Source organism: Trachurus japonicus, chromosome 5 (genome assembly GCF_045865225.1).
Source record: "Trachurus japonicus isolate A0001 chromosome 5, Traja_1.0".
NCBI lineage: Eukaryota > Metazoa > Chordata > Actinopteri > Carangiformes > Carangidae > Trachurus > Trachurus japonicus.
In genome coordinates, this window is record NC_140911.1 from 8,635,871 (window position 1) to 8,652,001 (window position 16,131).

General features: G+C 46.7%; 1 protein-coding gene across 4 annotated transcripts in view; it reads left to right on the plus strand.

The window, feature by feature from the left end:
- Positions 1 to 16,131, plus strand: part of plxna1b (plexin A1b) — a 198,054-nt gene that overhangs the window by 25,321 nt on the left and 156,602 nt on the right. For all 4 annotated transcript variants that reach the window (XM_085775985.1, XM_085775987.1, XM_085775986.1 and 1 more), the window contains exon 2: positions 9,835 to 11,297. In XM_085775985.1, the coding sequence (XP_085632111.1) occupies positions 10,116 to 11,297 (1,182 nt within the window). In that variant the 5' untranslated portion in view covers positions 9,835 to 10,115. The remainder of the gene's footprint in view (positions 1 to 9,834; positions 11,298 to 16,131) is intronic.

Consider the following 16,131-nt stretch of genomic DNA (forward strand, 5'->3'; position numbering starts at 1 on the left):
AGTGTCCTCAGATGTCTGCAGGTGCGGCTCTTGTTTTGTCTCGTCTGTTTTTTTCTCTTGTGTTTTCATTGTTGATTCTGTTGAATAGAAAGTCGCAGCTCGCAAGGCTTCCCTTTTTATAAATAGCAGAGTGGTGGTGACATGTTGGGCAGCTCATGGTGAAATTACACAGACCGTCAGTCATCAGGAATGTTCCTGTGAGAATCTGGCTCCGTCCCGCTCTGGGTGAGGTTTCCTCAAACATCTTCTCTTGATTTATAAACGTAATCAATCCACAGCAGGAATGATGTTCTAATTGTGTAGGTGGTGCGTTCAGGGGCTTTACGACATCACAACTTCTACCCTCTGTGGCTGCGATGTAGCAGATTTGTCAATATAAAACAGTTGGCGAAACAAATGTGGATGCCATTAAAAAAGAAAAAGAAAAGAAGAAGATCATCTTAATTTTAGCATCAAGCTTTATTTTGAAAGTAATTGCTGAGCAGCGGGACAATGATTAATGCTAAAATTTAGCGTAGCTGCAGCACGACGACAGAAGAATCATTAAGCCAGTGAATGAATGCACTTATGGCCATTATTCAACCACATTTATCTGACACTTGCTAACATTAGCCATAAGCTGTGGGTCATACAGACTGGGTAAAGCTTCACTGAGAAACCCCAGAGTGCACTGAGCATAATGGCTGTAAGTTTTTGTAGGAGACACTGTGGTTTGTGTGTCCTTTTTTTTATATTGTCTCCAAAAGAAAATCTATAAAAACAAATATCTGGCTTCAACATGTCCAGGTGTAGTTCTTAAATATGCACATTTTGTTCTAAATGTTTAAATAAAATACTTTTAGCTTAGTAATTGTTGGTTAACCAAAAATACAAACTAATCCTGCCCCCTAGCAAAGTGGTTAACCACCTGCTGTTGCGTGTCATCACCTCCCCTGATCCCGCAGCTTTACCGTTGTTCTCTTAAAACCATCTCAAACAGATACGGCATTAGCTTAATGCTACGCACAATAGTACACGCTCAGTCTGTGAGTCAGTGGTGAACCAGCTGCACCGCAACTGTGTTAGGTTGTGACTCTTATCAGCCACGCTCTGGCCTTGACCTACATATTGCCTATATATGTGCCACCTTTACATACTCACACATGCGCGCACAGACACACACACATACACAGACAGGCAGACACAGGATTTGTCATGGAAAGAAAGACCCAGCCGCACAAACACAGTCGAGAGATTAAGAGTAAACCACTAATCTGACGGTGCCTGCATCAGTGTGTTTGTGTGTTTCCGAAATGTGTGCAGGTTTTATGTGTTGCCTGGTTCAACAGTGTTTCAGTGTGTCCGTCTTAGCAGCTGGAATTAAGACCTTTTTTTGTTTTTTTCGAGGAATTTCACCCCTGAGAGAGGAGGAAGCAGGGAGGAGGAAATGTGTTCCCGTGCTCGTGTTTAGTTTGCTGTGATCAACATAAACGTGGCGCTTGAGCAATTTGTATTTTATTTATGTTCATGCACCGCTCTCAGGCATGGAGGGAGGAGCACACGACAGAGGAGATGCACAGACAGACAGACAGACAGACAGACAGACAGACAGACAGACAGACAGACAGACAGACAGACAGACAGACAGACAGACAGACAGACAGACAGACAGACAGACAGACAGACAGACAGACAGACAGACAGACAGACAGACAGACAGACAGACAGACAGACAGACAGACAGACAGACAGACAGACAGACAGACAGACAGACAGACAGACAGACAGACAGACAGACAGACAGACAGACAGACAGAACTCAGAGAGAGAGAAGTAGAGCGAGAGTGAGAGGATTGAGGGGAAGATGGAGACATGGAGATGGAGAATACAGTCTGTCTGCTCCTCTGCTGTTATTGTAATGACAGGGGCTGCATGCCATGGGAGACACCCCGGGGTGCTCAACCCTGTTTTCACCAGTCAAAATGTGACACAATGTTCATAAACCGTTCAGAGCAGCGAGGGTGGCGTTCGTAATCCAGCCGGCGTTCAGAGCGCTCAGGCACAATTACTGCTTGATGCAGAGTTCTAGCACAATGCAAAGCTTTACAGGGAGAAATGAGGTCTGAAGGATGAAATAGGATGCACACGCACACACACATACTCACACACCTGTCATGCAGAATACCTTACGCACACAAATATACAGTGGTATGTATTTGTTTGATGAGGTGATGAATTCCTCCTGTAGGTTTGTCCCGCTGCACATTCCCTCTGCATTCCAGCTCGCTGCAAACTTAGTGTAACACAGCATCAGTGGTCAGGTTCAGAGAGGGGGTGCTAACGTTGCACAATGCACGCACACACACACACACTCACACATGCACATACACAGTCGTTGACACCTACCTCCCTCCTCCTGCCTCGCATTTGACAAATGCAGGCAGAGCAGAGACAACTGTGCACAGTAGCCTCAGAGCACATATGCACATATTTATATGACCAAACACTACACACACACGCATGCACACAGACACACACACACACACATGCACACACTCTCTCCTTACCACAGAAACTTGTGCACCACTCTGTGTCTTAAGCGGCGTCTGTTGGCGTATAATCCCATTTACCTCTGAAAACACAAGAGTGTGAGTGTCTTTATTGTCGTATGAATTTGTGTGATGTAGTGCCCACAGTCTGTCTACTGTCTCCCAGAGGCAGCTGTCACACACACACACACACGCACACAAACCCACACATACACAACAACACACTGGGTGTCAGAGCAGCTTTGTCCTTGCTCCTTACCGCCGCTCCAGCACTTGAATGTGTGAGCAGATCGTCTGGTCGTTTCTCTCCTCGTCCTTGAGCGGGCGACCGACTCAAGCCTGGGAAACAAACATTTTCAGAGGACGTCGAAATAAGCGACTTCAGAGTGTGACAGATTAGTGAACCCACCAACAAAAAAGAGCCTGTGGTGTTAAGTCTTTAAGTCTGTTTTTCACGGCTTTAATAATAATTGTTTGTTATTATGTGTTTTATGAACCCGGAGCTCATGATTCTCTCTCAAAAAAAACATTTTAACAATCTCGATGTTCCATTATTGCATGTAGCAGAGCTGTAAAGCCACCGCTGTAAAGTATTTATTCTTGGCTTGGCTAACGTACTTGGGGCGAAATTAATATAGAACGACCCGAGGACAGGACAGCGTCTGAGGCCTTGTCGTCTTTTTTACTCTGTGGCGTTGCCTCGTCGTCTTCCTGTCAAGGGTAACCACCAGACGGGCCTGGATCAGGTTTTTATCGCTCCAGCTGGGCCGATAGTTTGAGCGTCGGTCCAGCAAGGTGCTTTAAAGACAGGGGGGGCTCAATTTGTTCCAGTGCCTGACTCCCCAACACACACACAAGCACACACACGTACACACACTAGTTTTGTACTCGGGAACAAGGCATTTGTTTTGGCAGGCCACCTGCCACAGAGCGAGCGAGGGAGAGGGCACCGGCGCTTGTCCTCCACTAAACTGATTTACGTTGGCACTAAAACAGAACTCATAAGGGCTTTTTATGCGCCCCAAGACTTGCCAGTCAGCTCGTTCTCACAGCCAAGGCAGGAAGGAAATGATACAAGATACCACAATATACAATACTGCTCTATTGTCCCACCTCCTGAAAACCGCTCTTATACCTCCTCTGATTTGTCTTGGCTTGCTTCTGACGCCTTAAACACGATATAGGGAAAGTTGTTTTTGGCACCATGGAAGTGTTAGCTCCAATTCTGGATAATCTCTCGTCATCATTACCTTTTTATTTATTATTATTGCTGATGAATTAGTAATAAGTAATGACACATTTCAGATTGTAGAGTGACTGTGGTTATATTGGCCCCAAGGACGCTTCAGAAAGACTCTCCATGTTCAGTTATTAACACAGTTTCTACTGTCGTTCAGCAGAAAAATGACCCGTGAACAAACTTTAATGGATAATGACAGATGGTCCAGAGTGTGTGTGTGTCTGTGTGTGTGTGTGTGTATGTGTGTGTGTGTGTGTGTGTGTGTGTGTTTGGTAATATTCCAGTGACTTATTGTAATAATGTTGACGTTCTCTGATAATCCTCAGCAGACAGGGTGATTTGCTTTGTTGCAGTGTTGAGATTTGATTTTTGTGGTGTGTGTTAAGAGGAGTGTAGTTTAGTTGGGTGACCTGACCCCCAACCCCCACCCTCACCCCCTCCCTCCTGTTTTATTCCTCTTATCCTCCTGAGATGACCTCTGCCTGGGACTTATGTCTGACTGGTGGGCTAAGCAGGCTGCAAAAGCCTAACCTACAGTGCACCATGCCTACTACTCCACCTGTGTGTGTGAATTTGACTACAAACGTGCATACTGTGTGTAGTGTGTGTGTTTATTTAAAGCACTAATATAGTTGAGAGAGCAGCCCACATCCTGTAACCTAATAACTTCAGTTGTACATCCTGTGTGTTTACCTCCGTGTGTCTGTCTGTCCGGGCATCGCCACCCGTCCCTCCGTCCGTCCGTCCGTTGGGGTGTCGGGGGATGGTAATCCATTCTTCCCATATGCAGATAGCGGCGGTGAGATTATAGGCAGACCCTGGGAGAGGATTACGGCTCCAGGGCTTGGCTCCCCCCCCCTTCATCTCTATTTCTTACCTCCTCTCTAACCATCCAACCCCCCTCCACCACCCTACCACCACATGCTTCCTGCAGCCTCCTCGAGCTGCTCAATCCCTCACCCATCTCCCTTTCCTAACCCCCCCTGGGCAAATCTCCAATCTCTGGAGTGTGTTGGCTGCTGAGTGAAGAGGTGGAGGACAGATTAAGATAGAGACCCGTTTAGTTTTTGTTTGTCTGTGTTTTTTTTTTTTTTATCTCTGCATTGCGCATAATAATGGATTGGATTGGATAGGTCTTTGTGATTTGTGCATGTTTTCATGTGTTCTTATAGACACGTATAGATCCTTTTTGAGAGCAGGGAGAGTGTGGTGGGTGTGTGCGGGGGTGGGAATGTGCCCAGTGTGTCTCTTTTCTTTTTTTTTTAAACCATATTGCTCGTACTCGCCTCTAACGTGGTTCTGTTACAATAATTGACTCTGTGCACACGTGAGCGAGCGGCGTGTCTTGAGAATTTGCATTAATTTTCAGAGCCTCTCCATCATCTTTCTCTCAAACACACAGCTCCATCCTCTTTCTCCTCTTCCTCTCCGTCGTCCCAGATGTGACCCACATGTTGTTGTGATGCAGTGCAGAGGGCAGAGAATTTGTCTGAGCGCGCCGCCCGCTCTTCTTCTTCCTCCCTCATCATCATCATCATCATCATCCCTCTCTCTCGTCACCTTCTCCTCCTCTTTCTCTCCTCCAGTGGCGAGTGCTGTAATTGATATGCCACCGGCAATAAATCAGCACAGCTCCGAGGGCTCTGAGCGCCGACCATTATCTGGAGGGACAGGTTTAGCTGCTTTGGAGGAAAAGGGTGTGAGTGTGAGAGAGAGGGAGAGGGAGAGTTGATCCAGCTCGGCTCACAAGAGTCACCATCAGCTCACCACTTCGCTATGAAAACACAGCGCGTCACCTCTGCTCAGGAAACTCCCTCCTCCTCCTCCTCCTCCTCCTTCTCTGTGAAACCAAATAAACAAAAAGTAGCAAAGCTGTGATTGGGCGCCTCCTTTTCTAAGCTTTTCCCTCTCTGTTATGTCTCCCACCTCCACCTCCCTTCAGCTGCTCATTCCTTCTCCCCGAAGCCCCATAGGGATGCAGTACAGTCCTGTCAATTGATAGGGCATCCCGATATCAAATCCAATCAACTCGGCCCCCTTCCTTCCTGCCCGTCCCCTCTAATGCTTTTCTCTCTCGTGTGATAACGGCCCATGGCTCCCACCATGCGATACGGTGGCTGCCCCTTCCCAAAGCCACAGACAGCGCTCCAGCCCCAAAATGATTGACATGTTTTTCCTTGATGGTGCCAGATATGGCTCGTAACCTTGTTCCAGCGCTCTTCCCACCATTTCACTTTAGCTCGGGGAGGAAATTGAAATTGAAGAGGGTTTTTTTTCGGAGGGATGAGGTAGGCTGGTGTGTGTGTGTGTGTGTGTGTGTGGGGGGGGGGTGTGAGAGAAAATGAAGGAATTTTGAAGGCAAAGAAAGAGCAATGTGTGTAAGAAACTGAGTAATTGTTGCCATGTTTGCCATGATGGGATGGAGGAAACGATGGTTGACGGCCCAGTTGATCGTGATTCTTCTATCTATTGTGCCTTTTCTCCTTTATATGTTTGAGTTTCTATTATTATTATCCCATATTTACACTAAGTGGTACCAGCTCGACTCAGCTTCGGTACCAGGTACTATTCTGGAGGTTGTGATGATGATTCTCTCTGACCAATCAGTGGTCTGCAGTCACCTTTTACGCCACCTTTTCGGTACCTCTTCACCCGTTTTGGGACCACGGCCAAGGTGGTACCAGAAAAGTAGTAGCAGGTACCAGATTCTAGCTGCTTCAACCTTATGGAAAACAGTTGAGTCGAGGTGGTAGTACTATGTAGTGGAAATGCTTCATGATGTCACAGTCCTATATGCAAGATAGATAACAATCAGCTGGACAGCAACAGATTCAGTTTGTTGTGTGGTTTGAACTCTCCTGCATGAGGCTGTGTTTGGTTTAAATGAAGAGGAATTACTGTTAAGGATATTTTATCTTGAGCTTCTCTCTCTCTCTCTCTCTCTAGTTCTTTATCAGGATCTCTCATTTGCTCGCTCACTCACTCTGCCTCATTGTATCCTTCCCTCACTCGAAATGACAAAAGGAAAATGAGGCAGCCAGCCTCCCTACGCGCCGCCACGCTTTAAATTGACATCTGCTCTCGTCGCGCGGCGCAACTGTACCATTGAGCAAGAAATTAGTTTTTTTTTTATAGGCTCGCTCGTCACTTTATTGCGGCTGCTTATGTCGAAGAAGCCACCATCCGCGTCAAGCCGTTTTAATCTCGGGAGTGGAGAGTGGCGGTGTATCTGATAACTGCGGCTCAGGCCTCTCGATCCGCGGGGCCTCGAGCGGAGGTGCAGCCCTGATTAAAATGCAACACAGAGTCTCTACCTTTTGTTTGACTCCCAGTGCTCCTCACTCATCCTTTCTGCCATTCTCTCCTTCTTCTCCTTGTTTTCATACACCTCTCTTCTCCCAGCCTTTCATACGTACGTGCAGACCGGATAACACCACCTCTCCCCCTGAACCTGCGCTATAGCTTTGTCACCGCTGAGCTATGGTTTGCTATTCCATGAACATCGCCACCGCTATTCCTCTTGTCACCTGTTTTGCTGCAGCAGAGGCGACTAAAATTGATGAACAATTCAATGACTCCTCTTACTCGGGTGTTTAATTCTTTCACTTATTTCACAAGTACATTTCCCCCCCTCTTGTCTTTACCCACACGTGCATGTCTCATCCAAGAAGAGCTGTATAAAACTTCCACCCATCTCTTAGTGCTTGATAAACTGACCACAGTCCCTGGCCTGCTATGTTTGGTGATTGATAGATGGATATTCTTGCTCCTGAGTGACTCCTCTCCTCCCCTTTCTACCCCCTTTTTGATTCTTCTCCATCTCCTGTTTTTGCCCCCGTCACTCCTCCTTCCTTGCCTCCTCCCTCCCTCCTCATCCCTCCGTAGTGTGTGTGTCTCTCATCTTTTCTGATTCGGCGTGGTCATAAAACATCCTTTGCGCAGACACTTTGATAGTCAAGGTGAAATTGAAGCGCGGGGTCCCTGGGAGAGTTGCCTCCTGTTTTGCATAATCAGCATTTACAGGAGAACTAATGTCCCAGAATTGCAAAACATGATTGGTCTGTCAAGTAGCAGCGTGTGCCCAGCGAACCCCTGCTCCCGCTCCTCCTCGTCGTATTACCATTGGATGACGCCCAAAGGAGCAAGTACACTTCCTCCTCCTATGACTCCTCTTCTCCTCCTCCTCCTCCCTGTCCTTCACCTGTAAAACCTCCATAAATTATCTCTCTCCTTCCCTTTAATAGACGCCCCCCCCCCCCCTCCACCACCTCTGTTGTTTGCATCCCAGCTTGTCAGGGGACAGTAGCTGTGGGGTATAGCCTGTGCTCTGAGAAATATATTTATGAATTTGTGGAAAGCTCATAAATGAAAGCAGGCTGAAGTAAACATATATTTCCCACCCCACCCCCCCTCTCCTGCTCTTCATTTCTCAGAATTGGCTGGTATAAGAGGACAATGAGAGTAGTGGAGATGGAAATGGGGCCATACGCACTGAAATGTGGACAATTACGCCGTGTTCAGAGTGAAAATAGAGCTGTGGAAAGGAAATAATAATAATAAAAAAAACTCCATATACTGGTGTGTGGGCATATTGCCGCAGGCATCGGTGACAAGAATAATTCCAGTCTGGGAAAAGTTTGAAGATTTATCAGATACCAAGACGGTTTATAAAAGCTGTGAGGAAAGATTCTTGTGATGTGAAATTATCACAACAACTGTCACTTTATCATTTGTCTTGATCAGTTTTGAGGGGAAGCTGTAGAACTACGCCATGTTGAAGGTGTTGTGCCTTGCGTGTGCATTACATTTGTCAGATAACGTTTCAGTCTGTTGCAATAGTGATTGATCCTTTTACAGTCAGATAACGCCCCATTTCTCCCTGAAAACCATTGCAACTACAAATGATTGGGTGTTCAGAAGTGTATTTCTTTTGTTTGCAATGGGAAAAAAAGTAAAATCTGACATTTAACATGCAGAACTTCAAAAATGAACTGGAGGAAATGATGGGCACCTTTTCACATCTGAAAGAAATCATGTGATGCTCCTCTCATTTGTGTTTTTACTAACAGGTGCTGGTGAAATAGGAATGACACTTGCAACCAATAATTTTGTCCTGTTCATTTTTTGGAGTTCGATGTGTACGATGTCAGATTTAACCTTTTTCTTCTGCTTTTGTGTGTTATTGCATTGCAAACCAAAGAAATACACTTGTGAACACCAAAACATTTGTAGTTGCACCAATTTTCAGGGAGAGAAATTGGGTCATGATGTGAAAAAAGAAGGGCAGGGGTGCCAATATTTTCGGCCATGACTGCGTGTGAAGTTTACTGTGTCGGTGCAGAGGTGCAGGTCGAAGGAAGGAAGAGGTCGTCTGGTCTGAGTGTGGTTTCAGTCACACTGATGAGGCTGGTTGGACTGCGCTGTCTAGTCCGTCTGTGTTGCATTGTGTGAGACATGGACCCTTTGTAACATCAGCTGTTACTAACACGTCTCTGACAAGGATTTTAATGTCTCCGTTGTATTTCTCCTGACATGTACAGTGTATATACGGTGAATGCAGCTCCCTGAGCCCTGATGCCAGAGCTGTGGATGTGATTACAATAATGGGTCGTGTGTTAAAACCATCGCAGGGAAGCCTTCGTGCAGACCTGGCTATAAATTGCTTGCTGTCAGTATTAACGGGGCCCACTGGCACTTTTTCAAACACATGCCTCGGCTAAAGCCACCATGGTAACATAGAAGTTATGAAATATTAAAGAGTTCAGTGTTGTGAGTCTATAACTCATTCCAGCAAGACTCACATTATGTGTACAGAGCCTTTAATAATCGGCCCATGCCTCCCCTGCTATCTTCACTCATAATTAAATGCCGACACACATTTGCCTTCCAGACTTGATTTGATATCATTTATTTATAACTGGAGCAAATGTCAGTTTGAATTTTTTCTAATTTTGGCTCTGCCATTCGTGAGCCCTAGGCCTCTCTGACTGCATAATCAATAGGAAATATTCCTCGGACACTAACCATGTTTTTTCTTTTTTCTTTCTCTCTCTCTTTGCCTTCCAGGGCTCCCACCTCGCGCCTCAGTGGATGATGTTCCCGTCGATGGCCTGCAACTCTGAGAACAGGACAGCATATCAATAGGAGCTGCGTTCTCCCCCTTCCCTCATCCTTCTCTCTCTCTCCCTCTGAAACTGTCCTCCCTCATTCCTTGACAGTAGAGCAGAGAAAGAACGAAAATCCTGACTTGGGTTTGGTACCAACGTGTGCACTCCTCCTCCTCCTCCTCCTCTTCCTCTCTTTCTCCTTCCCCGTCCCCCTGAGCCTCGCCTCCAGACGGCCTGGATATGTGTCCCTCAGCCCGGTCAGCAGCTTCCCCCGGCCTGGGGAGCTGGTTTCTCCTCGTGGGTCTTTTACTTATCGTGAACTCATCCCTCTCTGGAGGCCAGCCCCCGCCCTTCAAACGATTCGTCCCCATCGAGGGGGGGCTCACGCATCTGGCCATACACAACAAAACGGGAGAGGTCTACGTCGGGGCCGTGAACTGGATTTTCAAGCTGTCCAGCAACCTGACCAAGCTGCGCAGCCACATGACCGGCCCGGTGGTGGACAACGAGAAGTGCTACCCTCCGCCCAGCGTCCAGTCCTGCCCCCACGACTTGGCCCAGACCCGCAATGTGAATAAACTCCTCCTCATAGACTACGAACAGAACCGCCTCATCGCCTGCGGCAGCACCTCGCAGGGGATCTGCCAGTTCCTACGGCTGGACGACCTCTTCAAGCTGGGCGAGCCCCACCACCGCAAGGAGCACTACCTCTCCAGCGTGGCCGAGTCGGGCACCATGTCGGGGGTGATCATCAGCTCCCCCAGCAGCCCCACCAGCAAGCTGTTTATCGGGACCCCCATCGACGGCAAGTCCGAGTACTTCCCCACCCTGTCCAGCCGCAAGCTCATGGAGAACGAAGAAAACGCCGACATGTTCAGCTTCGTCTACCAGGACGAGTTCGTCTCCTCTCAGCTGAAGATCCCCTCGGACACGCTGTCCAAGTTCCCGGCCTTCGACATCTATTACGTGTACAGTTTCAGCAGCGAGCAGTTTGTCTATTATCTCACGATGCAGCTGGACACGCAGCTCACCTCCCCCGACGCCAGCGGAGAGCAGTTCTTCACCTCCAAAATAGTCCGCCTCTGCGTGGACGACCCCAAGTTCTACTCGTATGTCGAGTTCCCCATCGGCTGCACCAAGGACGGGGTGGAGTACCGCCTGGTGCAGGACGCCTTCCTGGCTCGGCCCGGCCGGCAGCTGGCCAACTCCCTGGGCATCTCGGAGAACGAAGACATCCTCTTCACCGTCTTCTCTCAGGGTCAGAAGAATCGGGCCAAACCACCCAAAGAGTCGGCGTTGTGCCTGTTCACCCTGAGGAAGATAAAGGAGAAGATCAAAGAGAGGATTCAGTCCTGCTACAAGGGAGACGGGAAACTCTCCCTACCCTGGCTGCTCAACAAGGAGCTGGCCTGCATCAACTCGGTAAGCACAGACCTTTCTCTGTCTGTTCCATCTGTTCACTTTGATGCACACTAAATTAACATTAGCATTAGTTGGCCCTTCAGGAACCATTACAATGGGAAAGTGCTACTTGCTCACATATATTAGGCCTCACATGCATTAGTTGGATATTTAAGACTACTCTTCATGTCAGTAAGTTTGAAAGTGTTCCTCCACTCTGCCCTTTCTTTCCCTTTACACGCCCACTAATTGAACACCAGCCCGACCGAAGCTACGTTCATTCACGAGCACCCCGCTACAGCCCCGCAGTGATTAACAATATGAAACGTGAACAGCTCTTCTGTCTTTCTCCCGCTGTCTTCTTTTCATTTTCTTTTTTTTTTTGTCCTGCACATTTTCTTCTCTGTCCCCACAGCCGTGTGCTGCTTTGATTTAGTCAGACAGGGGACATCATTAGCCCAGTCCCCTGGATTTATGGAGTGTCACTCAGGAGTAACGCACACACATATACATACACACACACACATACACATACACACAGCGTGAGTGTGGTGCACGGCAGTGTTAGATCCTGGGGGACGGCGTTGAGCTAGGCTTGGTTTTCACTAACTGATCCACAGTGCATGGCCCTGCATGCGTTACATACATGCACTCACGCTGGTGGAGACCTTAAGGCTCTCGATAGCGCACAGTGGAGAACACATCTAATTCCTCACTATCTTTATTTTTCTCTGACCTTCATTCTTCATTTCCTTCTCCCCGCTGCACACCCACTCTTCAGGTCGCACTCTCCCGTCTGAACGTTTTTCTGTTCCATTAGTGTTCAACGCACTTCACTCTCAGCTGACCACCTGTCTCCGAGATCCCATCTAAAAATCATCCATCCATCCATTTCCTCTCTCTCTTAAGAAAGCTTAATTAAAAAGGCCAGTTTTAAAGCTTTTTCTTTAAATGTCAGTGCACACCATTTTTATCGGCAGGTGTCTTCTTTGCACACACACACATACAAACACAGACAGACAGAAAGCATTCACCCTGTGTTGCCTCTAATGGGAGCGAGATACTACTTTAAAAAAACAACAAAAGAAACAGCACTTTCTCTGTGTTTAGGTCTTCATTAGCTGGAGTGCACAGGTGTGTTTTGTGTGGTAGTGTAAGTGATGTGAATAACCCAGCCAGGCCCTCCCTCACCCCCCCCCCTCCCCCTTTGTCACCCTGTGTAGATGTAGTCTCCTTCCTGTTTGCTGGATGTTTTTTTTTTTCAGTCTTTTGTGCAGCTCTACTTTCTTGGGGCCCATCACACTGACAATAGCTCTGAGGCAGAAAAAGAGAAAAAAAAACACAGACTGTCTCATTTATTTCAATTAGACCTTTGCCCTGGTGCAGCAGGAGCTTTTAGTGCAGAGTGCTGTGGTGTAAAATCACAGGTTAGTATAGAGAAGAATTAGACTCCCCCCCCCCCTTTTTTTTTTTGTTTGCAGTGCAACATTATTTGGAGGCCTTCTGTGCAAGCCAAACAAAAACTGTATGTGTAAGTGCATGTACCAGGTAGATAATGTAGTTGCATTGTGCTGATTGGCTGCCGCTGCCTCATCAGAGATTATCAAGAGGGAGAATTTATTATCGTCGTAAGTCGGACTGAGTGCAGTCCACAGTCCACGGCGGGATAAAGCAGGCTCACATATGGATTATGTACATAGATCTTTCATCACCACTGATGATGTAACAGCGACAGTGCAGTAAATAAAATGTGAAAGCAGAAGCGAGTCAAGAATTGGCAGAGGAAAATGAAATATACTTATTTTGCACGACTCTTTTTACATGAGCTCAGCAGGTGATTTTATGGTCTCACAGTTCAAACCGTGAACATGATCAGTGATTCAGTAAAACGTTTCTCCATCGTTCTGGCTCTACACCAGCCACCGGGGGCCCGTTCTCCACGCTCAACAGCTGGACTCAGAGTTTTGGACAAACTTATAAAACCAACAGTCCAGTTCCTGCAGCTGATCCAGGTATATGAACTGGCAATCTCCTGCTCCACAGCTCTCTAACCTTTAAGCTCCCAGCGTTTGGCTGCCAGCCCCACCCAGAGTTTCCCAGCCACTGCAGGAATTCAGATGCACCTCTCTCACCTCTAGGCTACAAACGCATAAACGCCGACCTCGAGTAGGCCTACATTTGGCTGAGCAGTGTGGGAAAGGCACACCGCAAAAACTCAAAATCTTACCAAGAATATTTGTCTTATTTCTAGTGAAAATGTCATTTCTAGTCAAAACAAATCTAATTATACTTAAAATAAGACTCTTCACATTAAAAAGTAGCTTGTTTTTGACACCTTTTACTTTTCTTTTCAAGCATTTTTCACTTGAAATAAGTAGAAAAATCTAATAGTGGATCAAGTTTTTCTTTCTTATTACAAGCACAAAAAACTTGCTTTGACTGGCAGATTTTTCTACTTATTTCAATTGAAAATTAGTTTGAAACAAGTGAAAACTGTCTAAAAACAAGTTAATTTTAAGTGGAAAGAGATTAGTTTTGACTAAAATTGAGACATTTTGACAAGAAATAAGACAAATATTCTTGGAAAGATTTTGAGTTTTTGCAGTGCAGCGCCATGCTGGGTGGAGGGAAGGGGGGTGCAGACGTTTAGGTTGACCCTGCCATACAGAGGTGGAGAGTGCATGACACAGGGTGGGAGTGGGGGGGTGGAGGGGGGCTGGTGGTGGTGGCCCAGACAGCTGTTAGCCACACAGCGATGATGGATGACCAGGCAGCTCTCTGAGGGGAGTTCATATTTGTGTCGGATCATAATTTCTAGCCTCCGGCCGTCATTAGGATATTTATGGTCTCAGTGAGACGGTGGCTGTTTTTCTGTAAACACAAATGTTTGGGCTTCTTACACACAGCTCTGTGTTAAAAAAAATGTGTGTGTGTGTGTAGAAACTATAGATGAAGCAGAGACACACCATTCATCACTTCACACAGTCCTGTTACCTGGCTATATTTGTCTGTGGTGTGTGTGTGTGTGCGGCCATGTGTCTGTTTGTGTGTCTCTGTTTTGTCCCTGAGCTTTATTAGTGAACCCCTGACCTTCTCCCCAGTTTGAGAGTGGATCAATACAAACCATTTCCACTCAGAGAGGGAGAGAGAGAGATGGAGAGAGCGAGTTGCTAAGTTAGGATGGAGAGAGAGGGAAGATGAATGCAAAAAAAAAAGAATGACTGTAGGTAGAGAGGGGGGAAAAAACAAGAGAGTCGTGTAGGTGAGCACAAGAAAGGATGAACAAGTTGCAGGAAGTAAATAATAGCAGCCAGATCCAGAGAGAGAGAGAGAAAGAGGTGGAGGATGTTGTGGGCGGGTGCAAAAATGAGAGAACAAGAGGGAGTCCAAGAGGGAGAGAGAGACGGAGAGAGTTAGATGGCAAAGCAACATACAGACGAGAGTAAGGGAATTTGAAGGATGGTGTTGAGGAGATGAGAGAGACAGAGTGAGTGTGAAAATAACAGAGCGAGCCAAGGGAGAAGGGAGGAGCTGAGAGGGAGAGCGGAAAGAAAGAAAGAAAGAAAGCAAGCAAGCAGGAAAATCAGCAGCTTCATAGTTTCGGTCCAGAATGTGAGCGAGTTTTCAAACCTGATCTTTGGTACCACAGGCGATAAGGAAAACCACATGTGTTCAGGCTGCTTTAACGTGCCCGCACTGGTCGACGTTGAAATGCCGACACTGTAGGCATGTGTACGTTCCCTCACTGAGTCTGCATTTGTAAAAAAACCAAAACAAACAAACAGGAAAGGAAAACATGAAGGCTTCAGGGCGCGATGGAGGGAGGAGATATCTCCTTTTCACTCTTATCACCATGAAAATGCCCAACAATGTCAATCAAGAGGAGTCTGACGTGGAGCCATGTTTGTGTGCAGCGGTCACGGGTGGCCGACTGTGATTTGTACAAGACAGCGATGTTGTGTTGTTGTTGGTGATGATAGTGTGGGTTTCGATGAGAGGGAATGGTATGTAGAGACAGAGAGAGGGAGGAAAAAACAGCCCCAGAGAGAGAGAGAGAGAGAGAGAGAGAGAGAGAGCTTTTTACAACCAGGGTGTGTTCGGAGGAGGAGAGGCAGTGATTCACCGACGGGGGAGAGAAGGGGAGGGCGAGAGGAAGAGTGATAGCCACCAGAAATCTTTTCGCCGCCACTGCCAAGAACAGCAGGAGAAAAGGGCGGATGACAGAAAGAGGGGAGAGAGATAGAGGGAGGAGAGGAGAGCGTGATTGAACGCTGGCTGCTGCACAAATAATATCGGCGTCCGTCACCTGGTCACCACACTGTCCTCCACAGCGGCAAGACGCTCTGTCATGTCAACACTGTGTGTGTCTGTGTGTGTGTGTGCACCCAGTAGTATTTGCTATCATAATGAGGACTTGGGAACACAACAAAACTGCTTTTGAGTGTCTTCATGAAATATTACTGAATTTAAACAGGGTTGAGAAAGTCAGGGTCTCTCTTTGCTCTGGGGTCACTCTGCAGAATAAAGTTTTTTTTTTTAATTCACTAAAGTCATTTAATGAAATTTAATGAGAATACATCTGATACAGGATATAGATCCTCACAACAGAAAATATATACCATTAAAAACTTCAGTAACCCGTACATAATATCACTTAAGTACATACTGTACATTAGAATACTCCGAAAAAATAATCTCCCACATTACCTCAATTTCATAACCGCTTTATAATTATATTTAAAAATTCCTTATTTGACCAGAAATGATCAAGTCTATTTTTAAAAGAGTTCACTGACGGAGCATACGGAGCTACATCCTCAGGAAGCTCGTTCCATACTTTTACAGCCCTAAGTGC